This window comes from Biomphalaria glabrata, chromosome 3, assembly GCF_947242115.1.
Source record: "Biomphalaria glabrata chromosome 3, xgBioGlab47.1, whole genome shotgun sequence".
Taxonomy (NCBI): Eukaryota; Metazoa; Mollusca; class Gastropoda; family Planorbidae; genus Biomphalaria; species Biomphalaria glabrata.
In genome coordinates this window covers 2978235-3003312 of record NC_074713.1, presented here as the reverse complement: position 1 = coordinate 3003312, position 25078 = coordinate 2978235, and the positions used below count along the sequence as shown (strand labels likewise).

The window sequence follows — 25078 nt, the reverse complement described above, 5'->3', positions numbered from 1 at the left end:
TTCTTCTGGTTAGACTTGGAACATTGGAGAGGTTTTCTTTAAAAGCCTTATTGGAAAGTGTGATGGCAGTGATGAATGTTATTAGACTCTATTAGACCATAAAATACATCTAAAAAAAACATACAACATTACGAAACTAGAGATCTGTCTATAATACGAAGACATCACTTACCTTACGGTACTTGTATATAATACTAAGAAAGCACAGACCTATATACAATACTAAGTAACCACATGCTTGTATATCTTATCTTATGTATTACAGACTGTTACTCTAGTCAAATGTGAATATTCGTTTGTTATTAATCTCACTGCTCTATTTTTTTTTGTCTGTTCCAGTTTCTTAATATTTTCTTGAGTTGAGGGGTTTCAAACAGACGATGCATATTCTATTATTGGCATAACCAAGATATGTTCTTATTTGATTTGTAGAAATTTCTTTTAATAAATCCTAATGCATAGACCTAAATAAATATAGACTGGCCGATTAAAGAGTTTTATGAAACGAAAATTTGTGACTTGCAATTTTGTGTACTTTATTATACAGCATTTATGAGCAGTATAAAAGTTAAGTATTCATATCTATTTCAGCCACACACCTACATATTGTAAATAAGGAGGCAGTGTAGTTTTGTTTAATCTCTAAGAATGAAGATCATGCAATTTTTCATAATTCGGAAATCCGAATACAATAGATATACATGTTTTCAAGTTACATGAAGTTACTTCCTTCTGCCAGTCTATATTTATTTATGTCTATGTCCTAATGCTTTGTTTGATTTTTTAATAGTTTCATCAATATGGGGATTCCATGACAGTTTTTCATTTATTATAACACTTAGGTATTTTGCGTTAATACAATTAATACAAAGAAATCACATGTCAGTATACAATACTAAGAAACCAAAAGGACTGTACATAATACGAAAAATCCATAAACCTCAATAGTATAATAAAAAATTACAGACCTTTACACAATACTAAGAAATCACAGACATGTGTATTATCCCAAGAAATCACGGACCTATATATAATACTAAGCATTCACAGGCCTATAAATTACTAAGCATTCACAGGCCTATAAATTACTAAGCATTCACAGGCCTATTTGGTACAGTTGATTAGTGCATTACACCAGCATTGCTATAGTTGATTAGTGCACTACATCAGTATTGGTATAGTAAATTAGTGAATTACACCAGTTGTGAATTTACCCATTGTCTTTCAAAATCGCATGTAGGTCTACCCCTAGTCACCGTGGATTCCAGACATTGTAGCTGCATTATCATTGTATTTCAGACTTGTTAATATATCAGAACTAATCTTTTCAGATTCTGTTTCCTTGCTGATGAGAAAAAAAATCCTAAAATACTGTTGTAACTCTCGGCTAGGCACTCAACGTAAAGGCAGGCAACTCAACACAGTTTAACAGGAAATAAATACAAGTGTTTATTCACTAGGACAAACACATAACAACCTTCAGCTTCCTTAGAGTCTTACTAAGTATACCAGTCCTTTGCTACTTAACCCGAATGTGGACCAACGACAGCCTTCCCCGCTTCGCTCCAGGTCCATTCTACAACCTTCAGGCAGCACAAAAGTTGGCCTCTTAGTTTCCCAAACATTCAGACTCTTCACAATCCCTGATGCACTGTTCTTCTCTCTATCCTAGTGTCTTCCTGTTTACGTTCACTAGTGCGCTAGTGCGCACCTCAAGCACTGGTGCAAGGCAGGGTTACAACAATACTTGATCAACTATTGAAAGGCCTTGTTTGGGTAACATCTCCACCATCTTAATGATGATCTATTTACTTCTTGAAGGCTTATCTTCCATGTGATTACGACATACCCAATTCTGATTGGCTAGAGAGACTCCTGAGATAGGAAGACACGTATAAATATGTAACACCATTGTTGTCTTCTTTCCATGAACCATAATAATAATAATAATAATAATATTGGTTTTAGGGTTGACACTAAATGTACAAAATGTGTGTCCCACTTATTATACATGGATGATCTAAAGCTATATGCAGAAACCGAGCAAAAATTACACACCTTAATCAAAACGGTAAAATGCTTTAGTGACGATATCTGTATGTCTTTTGGCCTGGATAAGTGTGGCATCATAAGCATTAAAAAGGGCAAGGCAACGAACACCAACATTGCATTTGAAGGCATCGAGGAATTGAACTCCGCCTCTATTTATAAATATCTTGGAATAAACCAGAATGCCAAGATAAACCATAAGAAATTAAAAGAGGACTTTCTTGGCAAATATAGGCAAAGAGTTAATAAAATCCTCAACACCAAACTGTCTGGCAGTAATCTCATCACTGCAATTAACAGCTGGGCCGTCCCTGTGCTCCTTTACACGTTCGGTGTGATCAAATGGACTGACACCGACCTACATGACATTGACAGACTCACTAGAAAATTACTAACCAAGTTTCGATGCCTACACCCCAAGTCCTCCACCATAAGGTTATACCTGCCCAGGAAGGATGGGGGTCGTGGATTGCAGAACATCTTCAAATTGTGTAAGATGCAAGTTTTAAAAATACGATAAAAACTGCTGGCCTCCAGCAACAAATTAGTTTCCTTCCTACGGAAATACGACTCTGATGCAACCCCTCTGAACCTACACAATGCTGATGTCAATATCGGTTTGGACGACGTAGGGCATGAGATTCGCCAATGGGAAGAAAAAACACTCCACGGAAAATTTCCGGCTTCATTACATTGGGACAACATCGACAAGGCTGCTTCCTTAACATGGCTCAAAGCAGGTCATCTCTACCCTGAAACAGAAGGCTTTGTTACAGCAATACAGGACAGAGTAATCAGGACAAAAAATTACGAGAAGCATATCCTGAAACTCAATGTTGTCGACAAATGCCGAAAATGTGGAAATGTGGGCGAGTCGATTGAACACATTATGGCAGGATGTCCAGCCCTATCAGAATCAGCCTACCTAGGTCGCCATAACCAAGTTGCAAAGTTAATACACCAACACCTGGCTTTGACGTACAAATTGATCGATAAGGACACTCCCCCTTATTATAAATACTCTCCGCAAGAGGTTCTCGAGTCTACTGAACATCTGCTGTACTGGGATAGGCCTATTCTGACCGACAAAACGGTAGATTTCAATCGCCCGGATCTGCTGTTCATTGATAAAAAAGAAAAAAACGCTACCATTATCGATATCGCCGTACCACTGTCTCATAATTTAAGAAAAACTGAGATAGAAAAACAAAGAAAATATGGGAACCTAGGCTTGGAGATTAAGCGTCTATGGAAATTGTCAAAAATAACAATATACCCCATTGTTATATCAACCGAGGGGATAATAACAACTGACCTCACAGACACCTTCAAGGCCCTTAACATTCCTAGGAACATCTTCGTTGCCTGTCAGAGGGCGGTACTGCTGCAGACCTGCCACATCACCAGAAAATTCCTCAGTGGAAACTGTTAAAGGGACTACGATGAATTTTGTTTCTCTTTAGCGAAACTCGACCCTGGCAGCGCCAGAGAATGACTACTCGTTCATTTCTAACATAATAATAATAATAATAATAATAATCATAGCAATGATTTCCTGTAGCCAAGTCTGACTGCCTCAGTTTTCCGCTTGTCAAAACTTTTAAAGTATTCTCTTTATATCTTGCTATCACTCTGACACAAGGCGATTAGATCTAGTTCCAGCCTACAGTACAATAGAGTAGAAATCCACAGTTCTTTGCTATAAAGCAGTTTTGAAATGAAGTTTACTGTTACATAGGTGAAAATAACGATTTAACGATGGGTGTCATTTGGTCTGCACTGCCCCCCCCCCTTTCTCAATCGTCGCCTGGTTGTAAGAAACGCCTTTAGTTGGTTGAACTTTTTGGTTCTTTGCCCTTTTCTTATTTTTAACTTTTTTTAAAAATCAAACTTGGCCAATAGGGATGAGGTGCGATGGCTGAGTGGTTAGGCGCTTGGTTTACGATCCGCGGGTCCCGGGTTCGAATCCTGGTGAAGACTGGTATTTTTACGTTCGGGGTATTTAGGGCGCTTCTGAGCCCACCCAGCTCAAGTGAGTACCTGACATTGGTTGGGAAAAGTATAGGCGGTTGGTCGTCGTGCTGGCCACATGTCACCTTCGTGGGCCACAGAAACAGATATCCTTTACAAAATTACATCATCTGCACCATAGATCACACGGTTTTGAATGGACAACATCTGTGTTGCTATGCTGCCAGTACATTTGGACAGCTTGTCAATGTTATTCATTGGTATTTCAAGAAGATGCTCCTTGTGTCAGGTCCACGAAGAAGGCGAGTATCTTCGTAATTTTAAGATACTTCCTGAATTGGGCTCGAAAAGGGACGGGTACGAAAGTAACGCTATTTTCTATTTGCCCATTCCCACTGCCCCCCCCCCCCCCAAATCAAATCTATTTATTGAGCATTACAAGTTCAAATAGTTCTATTTTTAGTAACAAATCAGAAATTTAGTTTATAACATTGGTGTCATTCTTCCCTTCTTTCTTTCTCTCTATTTTTCTCACTTTTACTTTCTTTGATTCTTTCTCTTTATTTTTTTCCCTCTCTCTCCACCTAAGAAGAAAAATGAATATTCCAGCGGCGGATCCAAGGTCATAATCTAGCAGACGAGTGACACTAGAAGAATTTTTTTTAAATTCAAGTTTGAATTCCTGTATATTGACTGCACACTGGATAGCTCGCTTTAAATATTGATAGTCGATGGACCATGAATCGGAATTAAAAATCGATCCTCCCTCTCTTACCTCATAACTCCTCTTCTTTTTTTGCCCCGCGGCCACCTTCCATTCCGTTCAGTAGACAAAAGATTCTTGTACCAAGCTTCGCCAAGTGGGATTGTGATCTATGGACTGAGCCGTGCCAGTAGCTTAGGGGCGAATTCAACACCACGTTGCTAATGTAAACAAGGACTGGCTTCGTGGGGGCGGTGTGTATACAGAGCCGTACATCCAGTGATATATTCGCTGTTTATGAGATAAAAGGAGGATGTTTTATGAGTTTTTCCCCCTTCTCAGTTTTAATGAACTTGTGAGCAATGTAGTCCTGATATTTCGGGTAAGAGTTATTCACAACTTCATATTTAATACAAGGCTCCATGTTTATGTATCGGTTTTAATAATGCTGACTTGTGTTAACCTTTTTAAATTCATAAATTTGTTAGTTTAAAAGCAAAAAAAAATTGAACACATTATATTACATGAAACGGAAACTTAAAGATAAAGAGAAGCTAATAATAATAAGGCTTGTCTTCGAGGGACGCTAATGATATTTAAATAATGTGCTAAGTTTCTAGCATGAGAACATTGTGTTGTAATGTTGATGGTGCAAGCTGCGTCAGAAAACAATATATTACTAAAGAAAAGTTTTCTCCTTACGAGAAGAGTTACTTCCCATATTCCACCGTTCATTTTCACTTTTGACGGTGTGTGTGTGTTGTCAGTGGCGTAGAAAGATACTCGTGGGCCCTGGTTCAAGAGTAGCCTATGCCCATGATGGTGAGCCCCCCCCCCCCCCCAATAGACTAAATGTTACAAAAAAAAAACAAGTCATCTTTTATGCAACACAACATTTAAAACAAGGAAAAAAAAACTTATATTAATCATACTTCTGTTCATTCGATTGGATTAGTCATGCGATTAAATTTGTAATAGATCTAGACTAACAAAAACAAAACATTCATAACAATAAAAAAAGAAGGATGACCTGAATTCGAAATGATGAATCAGCTTATACCACCACTTCAATCAATTAGGCATAACATTTGATTCCCTTTTTGAGATACCAAACAAAATAATTAATTACTAAATAAACGCTAAACATAGTCCATGGTGACTGCTCTGCTAAACAAAGTCCATGGTGACTGCTCTGCTAAACAGAGTCCATGGTGACTGCTCTGCTAAACAAAGTCCACGGTGACTGCTCTGCTAAACAAAGTCCATGGTGACTGCTCTGCTAAACAAAGTCCATGGTGACTGCTCTGCTAAACAAAGTCCATGGTGACTGCTCTGCTAAACAAAGTCCATGGTGACTGCTCTGCTAAACAAAGTCAATGGTGACTGCTCTGCTAAACAAAGTCCATGGTGACTGCTCTGCTAAACAAAGTCCATGGTGACTGCTCTGCTAAACAAAGTCCACGGTGACTGCTCTGCTAAACAAAGTCCACGGTGACTGCTCTGCTAAACAAAGTCCATGGTGACTGCTCTGCTAAACAAAGTCCATGGTGACTGCTCTGCTAAACAAAGTCCATGGTGACTGCTCTGCTAAACAAAGTCCACGGTGACTGCTCTGCTAAACAAAGTCCATGGTGACTGCTCTGCTAAACAAAGTCAATGGTGACTGCTCTGCTAAACAAAGTCCATGGTGACTGCTCTGCTAAACAAAGTCAATGGTGACTGCTCTGCTAAACAAAGTCCACGGTGACTGCTCTGCTAAACAAAGTCCACGGTGACTGCTCTGCTAAACAAAGTCCATGGTGACTGCTCTGCTAAACAAAGTCCACGGTGACTGCTCTGCTAAACAAAGTCCATGGTGACTGCTCTGCTAAACAAAGTCCATGGTGACTGCTCTGCTAAACAAAGTCCATGGTGACTGCTCAGCTAAACAAAGTCCACGGTGACTGCTCTGCTAAACATAGTCCATGGTGACTGCTCCGCTAAACAAAGTCCACGGTATTGCTCCGCTAAACAAAGTCCACGGTGACTGCTCTGCTAAACAAAGTCCATGGTGACTGCTCTGCTAAACAAAGTCCATGGTGACTGCTCCGCTAAACAAAGTCCATGGCGACTGCTCCACTAAACAAAGTCCATGGTGACTGCTCTGATAAACAGAGTCCAGGGTGATTTCTCCGCTAAACAAAGACCATGGTGACTGCTCCGCTAAACAAAGTCCATGGTGACTGCTCCGCTAAACAAAGTCCATGGTGACTGCTCCGCTTAACAATGTCCACGGTGACTGCTCTGCTAAACAAAGTCCATGGTGACTGCTCTGCTAAACAAAGTCCATGGTGACTGCTTTGCTAAACAAAGTCCACGGTGACTGCTCTGCTAAACAAAGTCCATGGTGACTGCTCAGCTAAACAAAGTCCATGGTGACTGCTTTGCTAAACAAAGTCCACGGTGACTGCTCTGCTAAACAAAGTCCATGGTGACTGCTCCGCTAAACAAAGTCCATGGCGACTGCTCTGCTAAACAAAGTCCATGGTGACTGCTCTGCTAAACAAAGTCCACGGTGACTGCTTTGCTAAACAAAGTCCATGGTGACTGCTCCGCTAAACAAAGTCCATGGTGACTGCTCCGCAAAGTCCATGGTGACTGCTCCGCTAAACAAAGTCCATGGTGACTGCTCCGCTAAACAAAGTTCATGGTGACTGCTCTGCTAAACAAAGTCCATGGTGACTGCTCTTCTAAACAAATTCCAAGGTGACTACTCTGCTAAACATGAACTTTTTTTTTTTTTTGCTTTTGATTATCACTAGCTAGAGACAGAAATTAGAAATGACAAAATACCAGTCGCTTGCCAGTTTGGCGTGGCACACTTGGATTATCAGGAGTCCTTTCTTCTGTCCGATTTATGACTTGTTTCATTTGATTTATGACTTGTTTTATTTGATTTATGTCTTTTTTTATTTGATTTATGTCTTGTTTTATTTGATTTATGAATTGTTTTATTTGATTTATGACTTGTTTTATTTGATTTATGAATTGTTTTATTTGATTTATGAATTGTTTTATTTGATTTATGACTTGTTTTATTTGATTTATTTCTTGTTTTATTTGATGTATGAATTGTTTTATTTGATTTATGACTTGTTTTATTTGATGTATGAATTGTTTTATTTGATTTATGACTTGTTTTATTTGATGTATGAATTGTTTTATTTGATTTATGACTTGTTTTATTTGATGTATGTCTTGTTTTATTTGATGTATGAATTGTTTTATTTCATTTATCTCTTGTTGGTCCTAGTAAAAACACATTTTTCTTCCAACAATACTGACCTTTTACGGAATCAAAAGAAAAACAATAACAACAACAACAACAAAACACACACAAAAAAACAACTCATAACCTTTAACTTTAATACTTTGATCATGACTTTACTATGTAATTGTGTCAATAGGAACAAAGTTTGTTTTTCTAACCTGATGTTTTCAACTTTTTAAAAATTTTATTTCAGCAGGATGACATCACAAGTCAAAGATAACAGGCCTCCAGCTGGTCTTACGACTTCCTGAGGATGTCTTGTGCTGTCGAGTCTGACTCAGAATGTGCAGTACAGCAATCATTTCACAGACGGAAAGCAAAATGGAGGCAGATGTTCCTCAACTCACTAGGCAACTTTACTGGCCTAGGTGTCAAACAACTCCATGTCGAGAAGCGAGCCACTGGGTCGGATATCAAATCCTATTACACCTTACACGGCCTGTTCCTGGTGCTGGACCATCGAGGGAGAAAAGTCAACACCCAATTTCTAGATGTCCAATACATTCACGGCCTAGCCCAAGGGGAAGTTACTTTCAACCTCCGTAACAGGTCCGACAACTCGAGAGAGAAATTAGAATATATCTGGACCAATAATGGACGCTGGATACGAATAAAATCACCACCGCCGAAACGTAATGAAAAGGAACACAGCAGACGACAACTGGTACACAAGAAACCTCAACAGAACTTCTCTCATCTTCAGTCTAACTTGGTCCTAAAGTGGAGCAAGAAAGGTCGAGAAGGTTATTGCTCGCATGGGGCAGTGGAACATAAACAACCGGAAGTCGAAACGCCCAGTGACTCCAGCCATGATTCCAGTGAGGACGAAGACTCAGGTCCAGAGTTCCCAGAAGAACCACACCGTAAAAGACCTTACATCAAATCCATCAATAGATCTTTTAAAAGATATCTTCTAGGAAGAGGAAGCGTGAATCGTAACACTAAAGCCTGGAGTCGCGAAATGAAAACCTTGATGTCGTCTGCAACACAAGAGAATACGGAACAAAATACAGAAAGTTACGACAATGACGAACTGCGCCATAGCGATAGACAAACCAGGGGATTAACTTTTGGTGATTTCTTTCGCGCACCAATTTTAAAACATCGCAATAAGAAGAGACCTGTAGACACCGCTAATGAAACCTTGCTCCTTAGGAGAGAGCCACCAGACCTAATGACAATATCTACTCATTCAGAAGTCGACCACACACAGAACGAACAAAGGGAAGCCAGAAATGGGCCTGTGTTGAGCACACAATCAGACAGTTCGATGAGCAATGTCATGGTCAGATTGCTTCGGGGCCATACCAGGCCAGACATTCTTAGTTCCGAGTTCAAACTTGACTACAGGGAGGCCCCGTGCAAGCCCAGGCGATTTCTGCTCAATATATCTCGTCTGCTGTACCAGCACATCATTCTGATGAGCAGACTTCGGCTCAAACACATTCCCAGACTGGACCTGTCCACTTACCTCGTCTTCACGTTCTCTCAAACTATCAGCCCGGAAGTGGACGAGTATCGACTGCACGTCAACTCAGCCTGGTCGAAACTGTCCACTCGTGTCGCCTTAAAGGGGCTTAATGCTAGCGAACCATTCACGCCCATTCAAGAGCTCATACACGAGGTAATCCATGCCGTCGACGGTATCGACTTAAACCAGTTTAAACCAAGTAAAAACACTAGAAGGTCACAGAGACCATCTCGTCCAGTGTCTTTATTTAACACATTATCGAGTGTAGCCCGATGGGAGACCGCCATATTGAATTTGCCGTTTACAACAGAATGGTATGAAGAACACATAAAACAGTTACCTTTACCCGATCCCGATTCCAGTAGTGGCGTTATTGAAGATATATTCGATATTCTTAGACACAAAATCGAATACGATTACTCAGGTGTTAATTTTGGACCCAACAGTTCACAAATGTGTGGTGTTTGTCTTTCAGAATTCAACTCAGGAAAAACTTTAGAAACGCGGTCGGTTCCGTTAGCATTGACTTTATGCAGTCATTGGTTTTGTGAGGAATGTTGGAAGGCGAAGGTTCTCATTCAGCTAAGAAATGGACTCAGGCCTCGAGAAGTACCCTGTCCCGAAAAGGGCTGCCTTAGTAGACTGGACCCGGTGACCATGCTTTGTGTTCTCAACGTTGAAGACATTCGACGCATGAAGCAGATTAGTATACAAAACTACTTGACAACGCAGAAGCGTGTAAAAATCTGCCCGAATTCCTCGTGCCGTCGTCTGCTGTGGACACGACCCCGCGACATGTCAAGCAAGACACCTGTCATTGTCACTTGCGACTGCAGCACTCAGATTTGTTTTGACTGCCAACTACAGCCACACTGGCCGGCCCCTTGCAGCATCGCGAAAAGGTACCACCAAGAACTTTCTTCCAATAACCACGAAGTGCTCGATCGTCTGCTGTCGCAGATGGAGTTCCCGGAAGTTGTCATGCGTGGTAAGAAGTGTCCTAAATGCAAGCTTTTCATATCACAGTCGAACAGTATGAAAATTTATAACTGCTCTTGCGGGTGCCAGTTTTGCTGGGGGTGTGGTCTAGAAATCCTTAACAACGAAGTCGCCCACAAGCAGTGTGTAGAGTCTTTCATACATTCCGATAACGTCCTAAAGGACATTGTAAATAATGGACAGCTGGCCAGCGGGCAGCAACATAAAACGTCCCGGTGGTATGGGACTGCATTAGCACATAGAAAAATGAGACACCCGGAAGTAGTTCTCGCTATGTACACCATGGCGGAATCCATGGCTAAAAATATTTCGCATTTTCATCAAAATGGCCGCTACGTGGGAGATATCGATTCGGCAGTTCAAGGTTGGAATAAATATCTTGTAAAGTGGGCGAAAGAAAACTATGAAAACATGGATCTAGATGTTTCGAAAGAAAACACAGAGAGTTTACAAAAACACGACGAAGATTGCAGAAGTGTCTCACGCGCTTCGTCCTTATCATCTCTGTTCCACGATTCAGACGTATTCGATTCTCCTTTAACCATAGCAACGGAGAACATCGTCCAGATGAAACTCGAGCTGCACTGCATCATAGAGTACACGGCGGTCCTTCTCGATCACGTGGTACCAGCACCAGCCAAACTAGTCCAGTGCTTGGAGCGTGCAGAAGATCTGAGTACAGCTCTTGGGATCCTGTTGCAGAACAAACAAAACTGTCGCCAGGTGTTGCCAGCTTTTTTAAGACTCGAGGCCAAAGTCCGACAGATAATTGGTCATATCCTTACAACAATAGAAGAAATCCCGCCAGGTGTATTTCAATTTGACGAGGATAAAATCTTTATTGACTAGTGCAATTTTGTTAGAAGAAAAATCCCTCAACAGAAAGTTGGGTTAAATGTCGGTACATCTAACTATATCTTTCTAGTTCTTGTAACAAACGAATTACTCCAGTGTAGGACCTAATCAATTGTCTTTTACATTTAGTTTCGAACTTTCGCTAATTTTAAACATGAATGAGGCAGATTCATAGACATAAATAAATATAGACCGGAAAAAGGAAGTAACTTCATGTAACTTGAAAACATGTATATCTATTGTATTAGGATTTCCGAAATATGAAAAGTTGCATGATCTTCATTCTTAGAGATTAAACAAAACTACACTGCCTCCTTATTTACAATATATATAGGTGTGTATAGATATGAATACTTAACTTTTATACTGCTCATAAATGCTTTATAATAAAGTACATAAAATTGCAAGTCACAAATTTTCGTTTCATAAAACTTTTTAATTGGTCAGTCTATATTTATTTATGTCTATGGGCAGATCAGGAATTATCGTTTTCGTAATGGGGGTGTAAAAGAATTGGAGCACGTTGGAGTGGTCAGGGGCGAGCTGGCGTTTATTTCGGGTGAGAGCTGGATGTAATGACGTGTTATCTACACACGACAAGCCACTGTGGTGGTGGTTTGGTGCAGTATGTCTGCATTTCTATTTACACGCCTAGCGACGTCCGGAACAGTGATCGATCTTTAAAATAAAAGTCGCAAAAGCCTATTTCCGTTCTCTTGGTCAAAGTAGGGTCACTTTGTATATATGTCAGTTGAGGCATATGAGTGATAACAGTGTTAGAGGATATTAGTTACGAAGAGCCTTGTCCATGGTTTCCATCATGCTATAATTATGAGTAAAATATTTTTTTTTAAAATTCAGTACTGAAGAGATGACCTTGCCAACGACACATAAGACACTAACATAAGTTTACGGTTTACACAACAGTTCACATTAAAATTGTTCATAAACTGTCCAAACTTGACGATCACTGGGTTGTCCATTGTCCTCTGTTGTAGATGAACGAAGTTATTGGAATTCTTTCGGAATTTGAAATACTAAATGTCATAATGTTATGGCTGCAGAAACTTGTATTGCTCGCCGGTTATATGCGCGAAAATAGGGTAATTTTTAGGTGTAGACTGTCAGGAATACAGAAACTATTTATATTTTTGCGCACTCTTTTACAATTGGTTGAATCAAATTGTCTGGGGTTTTCCGTTTATATCTTGATTGTTTTACATTTAGTTGGGACATTTGGAGTTCTACATAGCGCCCTAGTACGTAAAGAGTAAAGTTCCCCTTTCATACCTTATGGACTATGGGGCAGGTACTGTAAAGGTCATCTGTTTCTGTGGCCAACGGTTAACGAGGGTGTCATGTGGCCAGCACAACGACCAACCGCCTTTACTTTTCCCCAACTTGTGCCAGGTGGACTCAAAGGCGCCCAAAAGATCCCGAAATTAAAAGCCAGGCCCTTTACCACTCAGCCACCTAGATATAGCGCCCTAGACATTGTTTAACTTATCGTGAACATTCCTCGAGTCCTTAACATGCCAAACTTAATTTCGTTCAAAGAAAGATAACTTTGTTTTAATCTTGTCACTTCCGGATCTAAGCTTACAAATAGATTTACGTTATTTATTCAGCAGAAGTGAAGTTGTTTAACCAGCAGAATCCTTAAAGTCATGTATACACACACCTGTGTTCGATGGAACACGAGAAAGGTGTCAGCACGAACTGAAAGTCAAATACATTTGCAGGAAACTAGTTCACAGGGATGCAGGCTTTAGTATTTTATTTGGAAGGTTCTAGAGCAGTGATGCCCAACCCAATTCAATATGCGGGCCATTTTAATTTCAAACACTAGTGCCGCGGGCCACATTATGGAAAAGATACAAAAACTTAATGAAATTGCTCTGAAATTATTTAATTTGAAACTAAGGGATCTAGTACTTACATAATTTTTGGAATATTTGAAATTTCTTTCTACGCGTCAGAAAATGGCGTAAGTTCTGTTTCAAATCCACACTTTTTTACAAAAACAAAACATGTTGGCTAGCTTGATATCATGTTCCATAAAAAAGTACAGATTCTACATTCAGAGTCCCATTTCATCAACACACAAATGTTAAATGCCTTGGTAACAGCCCATGAAAGAAAAGTGGGAGCCCTATTATTTTCAACATTTTTAGGGGGGGGGGGAGAAGGTTTCTATACTTTGTGCTGACGTTTCGGCGGGCCGGATGGAACCAAGTCGCGGGGCCGATCTGGCCCGCAGGCCGTATTTTGGACATCATTGTTCTAGAGCAATGTTTGCGGGTTACAAGCAGACGAAAACATTCACTCAAATATTGGTTTCGTTTATTTGGTAAGTTTCGGATATTCCTTCAGGTTTGAAGACTTTGCCCTCCGGGCACAACATTCCGCAGGGCATCGGGGCAATGCAGTGGTTGGGTTCAAACTCAGGACTATCAAAATGTATGTTGTGACATATCTGACCAAACTTGTCAGCGAATGGCCTAGTAAGACTGTCAAATGTATGATGTGACATATCTGACCAAACTTGTCAGTGACTGGCCTAGTAAGACTGTCAAATGTATGATGTGACATATCTGACTAAACTTGTCAGTGACTGGCCTAGTAAGACTGTATAACCTATGAGTATTAGAGTAATTAAATCATCAATCTTACAAGATGGCTGTGATATTTATTTCCAATAAAACTGTTTATGTTGTTGAATCATTGACATTTGTTGTAGTAAAAATACATTTACACAATTAAAACAAAAATTCAAATCACAATTCATGTTATCTTAATTTCAAATCATTTATCTGTTGAGTAATATGTAATATGAGTAATATGTTTGTGTGGTCTTGAATAAGAGTTCGAAGGTCATGACCTGCTAACTACTGTCAAAAAACGGAAACTACATATTACAAGGTCCTCAGAACTTCCTTCAGGGAACAGTACCAGGGAAAAGAAGAGGCGGGGAATGGACGAGCGTATCATCGAGGGAGATTCTATCCAAAGCAAAAGACAGTGAGGAATGGAGAAGGATGGTCAACAGATCTTGTTTGGTGCCCCAACAGTCCAAAAGACAAAGGTGAAGGAGAAAAAGAGATACCAAATAGGAGAAACAGACACAACACAATACTAGCTCCAAGCAGGGCATAACATATATATTCAAAAAGTTGCATACCAAATATTTTAAAAATAAGTTTTAAGCCATAGCAATGTAATCGCATTACAGTGTAAGGCTGAATGAGATTTGGTTACACATGCTTCTTTGTAATTTGGGTGCATTTCAGTGATACATAACAGATTATCTCTCTTCATTTGATGTGGCTTCTTTGAATTGAGAATACAAAACTTTAAGTACATACAATTTTTTAAGTTTTTTTTTTGGATACAAAAAAGGTAACAAAAGGGATGAATACCAGTCTTAATGTCAGAACAATAATGCCAATACTAAATGTTCAGCAAGGACAGAAAAGCTTGATGTTTTACTGTTATTTAGTTCACATTTTTTCTTCACTATTGTTAATAGACATTAGAACAAAGTACAATGTTCAAAAATGACAAAAAAAACTCACTGATATAATATTATGCTGATAATACTTACATTTCAAATTAATCTACAATAACTGATCTACTACCGCACAGTTTTCTAATGGTCATTCTTAATTGTATTTTTTTAAAGTGTACAATATGTCGCAACATAATTATTTTACAGAGTTTTCATGATCTATTTCTTTTATGAAAGCTGAGAATAATGACAGCTTTTTATTTTTAACTGTGCAAATTTAAAAAAAAAGAAAAGATATGATCAACATAATTAAAATGTCCACACCATCACATTAAGATTTCCATAAACAAATCAAAACAGGCCAAGACTTACATGAATGTAATGTACAATTATAATTTAACAGATTAAAGTAACAAGGAACATTCTGGTAAAATTCCACAAACTTCAAGACCAAAAAATAACAATAAATTTGAATAGAAAAACCTAAAATATTTATAAATATATAACAATCAAGATTTTGTTTCTTTCTCTTTTTGTCTTTGTTGCCAAATTGTAATCCCATCACAGGCACAGAAGCGTTTGGAGTTTTCAAATAGACCTGATGACCTTGCAACTATACCACACGCCAATCTGTTAGCAATGAAACAAACATTGAAAGTAAGTAAAAGACAACTTTTTAGTATCGTACCTTCGCAAGTAAATATATCTTTTGTCATAATTAATAGTATACTACTCAGATTTCATTGTCGAAAATTTTCTGTTATGGCTGCTGAAGCCTGAAAACTTTATTTCATCAGTGTCCTGTACTTCAACCAATTCCCTACTAGTTGGGTTCTGTTCTATAAACACCTATTCCTAATTTTGGCACTTACACTAATATCATTATAATCATCATTAAACTCCATTTGACTGAGGACTTGAGAGATTCCAATCCCCCTTCTAAAATCCCTGGACAGAAACCCTGCTGTTTTGTATAGTGTAAGTATGTCACCATACAGGTTGCAGGCTTTTTGAAACTTTGTCCCAGCACTCAAACCACTTTTCCATTTCTATTTTTTGGACTGTTGCCAGACTATGATGGAAACTCACAACCTGTTTGGTATGTTGTGTTTGTCCTTCATGTTGGGCCAAGGAGTCAGCAATGGTGATGCCACTCAGTAATATTAGACCTAAACAGCATATACCAAATAAGGTTTATTCACAGTCTGAGGTGATGTTTGGTTTTCAGGTTATAGATCTCATTCTAGATTTACCAGTACTAGCACAGTTGTGTTGCAGGCTCAGAATAATAGATCACAGAACAAGGTTTAAATTGAAGTTATTATTTAATTTTTTATTATTATTATTATTATTGAATTTGTTATTTAATTAAACAAACTTGATTTGCAGAATAAATGGGCATAATGAATTCTTTCAATAGAATGAAAATATAAATAAACTGAATAAACAGTTCTGCAATAGGAACACTGAAATAGAATGCTTAGATCTAGAAAGACGTCAAACATATCTGTTTTTAAGGCACAGAACTATGTTTTTCTTGGTTGGTTATGTCACCAAACAACTTCCACTGTTATTTGCTACAAGTGATGCATTTTAATAGATGTCAGGAACAAATCTGCACTAGAAACTAACACAAACAATCTATTAGTCTCCCCTGACACATAAAGACACCATAGACTTGCCCAGTTTTGTATACTTCCAACACTCCTTACCAATTGCTCAGAAAGATTGAATTATGGAAAAAGGAAACAAAAGCACAGTACCAGTTACTGACAACTTTGACTTGAGTTATTTATGTTCCTAAGTTCCTCACTTGTTATTTATGTTCTATAAGTTCACTTGTTATTTTTGTTCCATAAATTCCTCACTTTTTTATTTGTTATATAAATTCCTCACTGTTATTTATGTTCTAAATGTTCCTGTTATTTATGTTCTAAATGTTCCTGTTATTTATGTTCCATATATTCCTCACTTTGTTCTTTATGTTCCATAAATTCCTCACTTTGTTATTTATATTCCATAAGTTCCTCACTTTGTTATTTATGTTCCATAAGTTCCTCACTTTGTTATTTATGTTCCATAAATTCCTCACTTTGTTATTTATGTTCCACAAGTTCCTTACTATGTTATTCATGTTCCATAAGTTCCTTACCTCTGACTTGTGTTATGCTCTATCTCCTCCTGACTCCCTTTATGTACTACAACACATCGACCAATGATATCGGACAGTTTCAAGTCTGGTCGCACTAACTTGAACTCTGCTCTCTGATCCTCTTTAGGAGCAAGATGGCTGAGGATTCCCTGAAACTGATAAATAAAAAGTTTGATTTTAAAACAACAGCAACTAAAAAAACCCAACAAAAAACAATAATAATAAAAGCATGATAAAGTGGATTGTCTACTAAATTAATGTTTTGCTTATTCAATCACAATGTTAAAGGTAACACACTAAAATTTCTAAGACAATTCAGTCAACTAAAAAAATCTTTGAACAAAAAAAAATATAGTCTAAACATTTGTTTCTGGCCAAACAAACTCTCTCCCTTCAGTTTTAGGGACACAACCCAGCAAAAAAACATGAGTAAAGTAAAACGTGAGTAAAGTTCCCCTTTCAGACATCAGTAGAGCAAGAAATCAAAAGACGCAAATGGGTCTGGATTGGACAATGCAAAGAACAACAGAAACCACTGCCAACTAGACTGTGGACCGGAACCCACAAGGGAATGAACACAAAAATGGAGCTGGATTGGACAATGCAAAGAACAACAGAAACTTCTGCCAATCAGACTGTGGACTGGAACCCACAAGGGAATGAACACAAAAATGGAGCTGGATTGGACAATGCAAAGAACAACAGAAACTTCTGCCAATCAGACTGTGGACTGGAACCCACAAGGGAATGAACACAAAAATGGAGCTGGATTGGACAATGCAAAGAACAACAGAAACCACTGCCAACTAGACTGTGGACCGGAACCCACAAGGGAATGAACACAAAAATGGAGCTGGATTGGACAATGCAAAGAACAACAGAAACTTCTGCCAATCAGACTGTGGACTGGAACCCACAAGGGAATGAACACAAAAATGGAGCTGGATTGGACAATGCAAAGAACAACAGAAACTACTGCCAATCAGACTGTGGACTGGAACCCACAAGGGAATGAACACAAAAATGGAGCTGGATTGGACAATGCAAAGAACAACAGAAACTACTGCCAACTAGACTGTGGACTGGAACCCACAAGGGAATGAACACAAAAATGGAGCTGGATTGGACAATGCAAAGAACAACAGAAACTACTGCCAATCAGACTGTGGACTGGAACCCACAAGGGAATGAACACAAAAATGGAGCTGGATTGGACAATGCAAAGAACAACAGAAACTACTGCCAACCAGACTGTGGACTGGAACCCACAAGGGAATGAACACAAAAATGGAGCTGGATTGGACAATGCAAAGAACAACAGAAACTACTGCCAATCAGACTGTGGACTGGAACCCACAAGGGAATGAACACAAAAATGGAGCTGGATTGGACAATGCAAAGAACAACAGAAACTACTGCCAATCAGACTGTGGATGGAACCCACAAGGGAATGAACACAAAAATGGAGCTGGATTGGACAATGCAAAGAACAACAGAAACTACTGCCAACCAGACTGTGGACTGGAACCCACAAGGGAATGAACACAAAAATGGAGCTGGATTGGACAATGCAAAGAACAACAGAAACTACTGCCAATCAGACTGTGGACTGGAACCCACAAGGGAATGAACACAAAAATGGAGCTGGATTGGACAATGCAAAGAACAACAGAAACTACTGCCAATCAGACTGTGGATGGAACCCACAAGGGAATGAACACAAAAATGGAGCTGGATTGGACAATGCAAAGAACAACAGAAACTACTGCCAATCAGACTGTGGATGGAACCCACAAGGGAATGAACACAAAAATGGAGATCAGCAGAACAATAAGCATAGACAGCAAGATAGACACAGATTCAACAGAGGAGAACTGATCTGGAGTCTAGGATGAAACTGTTGCAGCCTTATGCCCCACTGGGACTCATAAGGATTATGTCAAGCAAGTCAAACATGTGTTTCTGATATATTAAAAAGTATTCTAAAACCTTGAACTTTGTTTTTTTTTTAATAGTTCTAATCATAAAATAAATCTAAACACATTTAAATATCATATCTGCCCATTCTTTTTTTACGTATCCAGTGGATCATAGGAGATTCTAAAATAATCCAATTACAGGCTCACAAAAGATTCACTGCATTCATCACCAACTGAAACTTACTGAGCTGGAGGTGAATAGTGAACCACAACTGTTGCATCCAGATGTCACATCTCCAGTCTGATGCACAGTTAAATAGACAGGATCATCTGTAGGCAATTTGTCTATTGTCCCGTCAACGATACAAGAGGTGCTGTCTGTCTGGATGAATCGAAGCATTCCTTGGACTCCAGAATTACCAATACTGATTGCAGCAACTCCAGCTCCTAAGTTTTTCTGGGCTAAGGAGTAAACAAGTTTTGTAAAAACTAAAATGTGTCCATAAACAAAAACCTATTACCCCATTTCCATGAGTCTGTTAATGATCAATAGCCCCTAATGGTGGTCGCTCAGGTTGATAACTATAAAACAGAATTATTAGTACTTGGGTCACCTCAAAAAATTTTCCTCTTCTTCAAAAACACCTTTTATGAATGCAGCCAATGTAATATTGCTAAACTTTAATTTACCTGTAATTATTTTTCTCCTTTTTTTAACTATATAACTAAAAAAAATACATTGACATATTTAGAGCAGTAACACTAAATACCTACAGTTTGTTCCTTGTCCTAAAAGAACTGCTGCTATGCCAGTTTTAGTTTCGATCAAATTTTGTACAGTATCAGCAACAACGCTGCCTTCAACAATCAGCCTCTGGGTCGATAAGTCAATATTGAAATGAGTGACACCTGCAAGGAAAGCGAAATTGTAGAACTGATATCAAAACTAGATGAAAAAATGTCTTTGAATGATGAGCATTACTAAATAAATTCAATGGAAATTATTATAAATTTACAATGTAAAAACATCATTAAAAACTTATATGATGAAAGAACATCACTGAAAGCTGTCATACAAATTTATATAATTAAAGAAAAACACTGGAAACATATACTCTTATAATGATACAGAACATCATTGGAAACTAGCTATAGTATAAACTTATACAATTAAAGAACATCGCTGTAAACATATAAACTTTTATATTGGAGCCAATCAATCCAGCTCTATGTAGTTCAAAATGAGAGAGAAAAACAAACAAACAAGAAAGTTAATTTAATTGTAAAGAGAATTTATCCATACTGTAACAAGTAACTAAGCAACAAAATATAAAGTTACTGTAAAGAATGAGATTGTAGTCTTCAGCTTATTTTGTTTTAAAAAAATATGATAGTTGATGAATATGCTGTCAGATCACAGTGAAGTATTCAACACAGTTCATAACACCAATAACAACTACACCTTAATTGTATACTACTAAGCATCGGTGGCATTTTACATCTCAAGAGATCATCTTTTCCGTTCGCAACTGTTTGTGTGACTAAAGAGGCCAATCATTCATGCGCAGCTGCGGTCACAGGTTGGGCATATGTAATCACCAGGTGCCGTTGCATACTACTAAGCATAGGAGAAATGAAAAGCAGATAAGTGATTAATTAGGATTCTGCTTCGATAACGCCGCGAGTGTATTCACCTGTCTGTAGTACAAAAGAAATGAACTACTTTATCTTTCAAAAATATAATGTTTTGTCTAAAACTATTAGATGGGTGTTGAACTCGCCCTCTGTGCACAAAGTCTTCTTGATCTAAGATCTCACCACACTCACAGTAGATTTTGCTATCAAAATACTGTAATACCTTTCAATTCTTGAAGAGCTTTTTCCACACGACTAACACAGCATGGACTTCTCAGTTCCACCGCAAATTCCATCTATTAAATATAATAAAACCATACTGTATTTTTTAATTTTATTAATTAAGAAATAGTTTAACGTGATTCTATCCATAATTTTATAAACTTTAAAAAAAAAAATTAGACTTATATATCTATACTATTTATTATACTGTTACGAATCTCACTATCCAGGCTCTCTGCAAACAGCACCATACACCACCAACTTAAAGAACTTGACAAGTCAGGGCTCCAAAATAACGTAAAGGTTTAATGTCCATAAATAACAGCCAATACTGTACAATTGGCAGCACGTAGAACAGTACAAATAGCTCTGCGATAACACCGTTCCGCCGTATCAAGTCTTGCACTGGCCTCTCCGTCTCGTTCCGGGCTTGCACTGGGTTCAACAGTTCGGGACTGACTTCACACACTTGGGCTCGTTGTGTCGGACTCGATCACAGACCAAGATCAAGACGCCGTTCGTCTCAACTGTACTTGACAGTACTCCGCACTGAACCGTCGTAATGCTCCGTACAGAACCACACCGTTGAACTGTGCTGTAGTCGACCGTGTTCTGAACTCCTGTCGTGAACCCGCTTTCTGAACCGTCTTGACTGCGTCACCTCCGCTCTTATATAGGGTCCCCACTGGCCTTCTCGAACCGGACAGAACGCCGCTCGACGTTTCTAGGTGGTCAGATGACTACAACTCTCGTCACGCCCCTGAGCTCTGTTCACGTCGGCGATCTTTCCCGAACTCTCTTGTTGACACTCGTCTCGGCCGATCGTCGTAACTCGTCACGGTTGACCGCTCGTCTAGCGCTGACCTGGGGCGATTTGCGTCGGCTGACTACACACACACCACTACCCCCCATCTGTGCCACCACCAGGTTTATAACACTGCCCCCTCCTTAGATCTGTCCGTCCCGGACAGAATCAACATCATGGCATTGGCTGTGAAGTTTCATCGCTGTAGGTGGGGGTCGATCGGTGGCAGTTGGCTTGCCTCTTGAGCTTGACGGAGTCATCCATGTTGCAGTCAGCAATGGTCGCTTCCTTCTTCTTCGCCAGTTTGCCTTGACCTGGTTGCCCCGCCGTCGTGCTTTCATTGCCATCCACGTGGAATTCAGAAGACGTTTTCTTCTCCTCCAGTTAGCCTTCATCTGGGTGTATCGACGTCGTGATCGCATCGTCATCCATGTTGCACTCAGGAAAAGTCGCCTTCTTCTTCTTCTCCGCCAGTTGGTCTTCATGTGGCTGCAGTTATTTCTTGGTTGAATCACCATGCACGTTGGACTACGCAAACGCCGCCTTCTTCTTTTCCTCCAGTTGATCGTCCTCTTGTTGCAGTGACGTTTTGGTTGCATCGCTCTCTTGTCTGTCGGTACTGAGGACAGCCACTTGACACATGGAGAGGTATAGGATGTAAGGGCAGGGATTACCAAGATTGTTGACAAAAGAGGTGGCTTCATAGGGCTTTGCGAAGAAGGACTGGGATGGGCTTCAAATCCACAGGACAGGGAATTGTGGGACAGGTCATCATCTTCAGCCTTGTCTGGATGGCATGCTTGTGGGGCCGGTTGGTAACACTTCACTTCATCTTCGGCCTCAGGCTCCATTCGGCTTTCTTCACTCTCATCAGGACCTCTCTCTCTCGTCTCAGTATCGGGCCAATCGCTTGTTGGTTTCAGACCTTGTCGATGACTTTCGTCTTGCAAATGTCCATCAACGTCAGGCTGCCTTGGATTCTCTTGACCACCATCAGGACTTTCCTCTCCAGTCTTAGCAGCTGGACCAGCGTCAGGCTTCCTTGGGTTCTCTTGACAGCCATCAAGACTTTCATCTCCAGTCTTGGTAACTAGACCAACGTCTGTTGGGTCCGGACCTGGCTGGTATCTCTCAGCTTGTAGATGTCCCTCAACAGCTTCGTCAGATTTCATTGGGTTCCTATGGTCACCATCAGGGCTTCTCTCGCTGGTCTTAGAATCTGGGCAGGCGTCAGTAGGGTCCAACCTTCGTAGGCCACTTTCAACTTGCAAACGTTTCTCAGCAACATGCTTGGACGCGGAGCAAACATTCACTTGATCTGGCTTGCTGTTTGAGGTGATCTCTTCTTGCATAGCTGCCATCTGTCCCTGCATAGCTGTCATCTGTTCTTGCATGATACTGGTACTGGTGGTCAGTTGCTGCATGCTACTGGCGAGCTGTTCCAGCAAGTTAGGTTCGACTTCAAAAAGATATGTGTCCGGATCTTCTTTTTCTTCCAACATGTCTTCTCGGAGGCGTGCTAGTAAAGTTTCCTTGTTTCCATATACCTTCAGCCTTCGTCCACGGAGTTCTTGCTTCAGTTCTCTAAAATCAAGTTCGTACAGCAGTTTCAGATGAGCCATAGTAGATCCGATCCAATCCGATTCCGATCCGATCCCACTTCTGACACCAGTTGTTACGAATCTCACTATCCAGGCTCTCTGCAAACAGCACCATACACCACCAACTTAAAGAACTTGACAAGTCAGGGCTCCAAAATAACGTAAAGGTTTAATGTCCATAAATAACAGCCAATACTGTACAATTGGCAGCACGTAGAACAGTACAAATAGCTCTGCGATAACACCGTTCCGCCGTATCAAGTCTTGCACTGGCCTCTCCGTCTCGTTCCGGGCTTGCACTGGGTTCAACAGTTCGGGACTGACTTCACACACTTGGGCTCGTTGTGTCGGACTCGATCACAGACCAAGATCAAGACGCCGTTCGTCTCAACTGTACTTGACAGTACTCCGCACTGAACCGTCGTAATGCTCCGTACAGAACCACACCGTTGAACTGTGCTGTAGTCGACCGTGTTCTGAACTCCTGTCGTGAACCCGCTTTCTGAACCGTCTTGACTGCGTCACCTCCGCTCTTATATAGGGTCCCCACTGGCCTTCTCGAACCGGACAGAACGCCGCTCGACGTTTCTAGGTGGTCAGATGACTACAACTCTCGTCACGCCCCTGAGCTCTGTTCACGTCGGCGATCTTTCCCGAACTCTCTTGTTGACACTCGTCTCGGCCGATCGTCGTAACTCGTCACGGTTGACCGCTCGTCTAGCGCTGACCTGGGGCGATTTGCGTCGGCTGACTACACACACACCACTACCCCCCATCTGTGCCACCACCAGGTTTATAACAATACTAATGAAATAATCTTTATTTGGGGAAGATACAAAAAAAATGTTTCTTTTAAACAATAGGAAAATAAGGCAACTAAGAACTGTACTACCTATCCCATATTTCAAAGATGACAGTAATGAATCAACAAATTGAATAGAAGATCAAATTAAAGGATTCAAACCTAGATCTGATCTAGATCTGGTAAACGCTCTGAGTTAAGTACAAATATTCTTTTTCTATCCTTCTACTTTTGCAGTTGCAACTGGGCATTTTGTTGTCATGTGAAACACTGCACTCATCCTTAATCAAAGACATTGCCATTATTATTATTTCTGCTCAGCTGTAGTCTATGCCACAGAAAATTAGTGATTGGGAGATAAAAGTTCACCAACATAATTTGGTAGTTGCATGTATGTATACAAAGGTATAATTCCCAGAGTGCAACATCTTTGGAATCTTGAAACCAGGACTGAAAGAAACTAGGGAACAAAACCCTGATCCTGATAAAATGCTGCGAAGAAGATTAATATTTCAATCATAATGGAAACTTTACAGAAATCTGGGCAATAGATTTCATTCAAATGACTTTTAAGAGAAATTCTTATTAATGAGCAAGGTTTTTACAGGGTCATAGGTAGGCTCAAGGGGGCATAGTGGCTGAGTGGTTAAGTGTTTAGCTTCCAAACCTGGGGTTCTAGGTTCAAATCTAAGTGAAGACTGAGATTTTGGGATTTTCAGGGGGTAATTAAAAGAGGTTGGTCATTGTGCTGATCACATGACACCCTGCTCATTAATGGCCAAAGAAACAGATGCCCTTAACATCATTTGCCCTATAAATCGAAAGGCCAGGAAGGGAAACTTTATTTTAAGTATAGTTCTAACCCATAGCAGACTTATTTCAGTCCTTGGCATATGGTCAGTATATAAATATAATTTGTAAATATTTTATTAAAATGTAATTATCCTAAACAATGCTCTAGAAATGGACACTAAATCTATATGTCTCAAATAAAATTGTTTGGTTGTTATTAATTTTTTTTTACATGTTTTGGATGTTCCTTCAGAGTTGAAGATAGTTAACTTCATAGTCCAAAC

The 25078-nt window shown here is 39.7% G+C and overlaps 2 protein-coding genes across 5 annotated transcripts in view; one reads left to right on the top strand and one right to left on the bottom strand.

Moving 5' to 3' along the window:
* The first annotated feature begins 4914 nt into the window (after window positions 1-4914).
* On the top strand, window positions 4915-13938 carry LOC106070817 (uncharacterized). 2 transcript variants are annotated; one of them, XM_013230783.2, is made up of 2 exons: window positions 4915-5105; window positions 8230-13938. In XM_013230783.2, the coding sequence occupies exon 2, from the start codon at window positions 8287-8289 to the stop codon at window positions 11350-11352; it is 3066 nt and encodes a 1021-aa protein (XP_013086237.2). In that variant the 5' UTR covers window positions 4915-5105; window positions 8230-8286; the 3' UTR covers window positions 11353-13938. The 2 variants fall into 2 exon arrangements, with proteins under 2 accessions (XP_013086237.2, XP_013086236.2); XM_013230782.2 differs by having other exon boundaries at window positions 4916-5105; window positions 8227-13938.
* Window positions 13939-14025: 87 nt separating this feature from the next.
* The window catches only part of LOC106054218 (copper chaperone for superoxide dismutase-like), a 12522-nt gene continuing 1469 nt past the window's right edge, over window positions 14026-25078 (bottom strand). For all 3 annotated transcript variants that reach the window (XM_056023020.1, XM_056023019.1, XM_056023022.1), the window contains exons 3-7: window positions 20796-20868; window positions 19712-19846; window positions 19182-19399; window positions 17019-17173; window positions 14026-15496 (exon numbers count right to left, since the gene is read on the bottom strand). In XM_056023020.1, coding sequence (XP_055878995.1) covers window positions 15376-15496; window positions 17019-17173; window positions 19182-19399; window positions 19712-19846; window positions 20796-20868 — 702 coding nt within the window. In that variant the 3' untranslated portion in view covers window positions 14026-15375. The remainder of the gene's footprint in view (window positions 15497-17018; window positions 17174-19181; window positions 19400-19711; window positions 19847-20795; window positions 20869-25078) is intronic.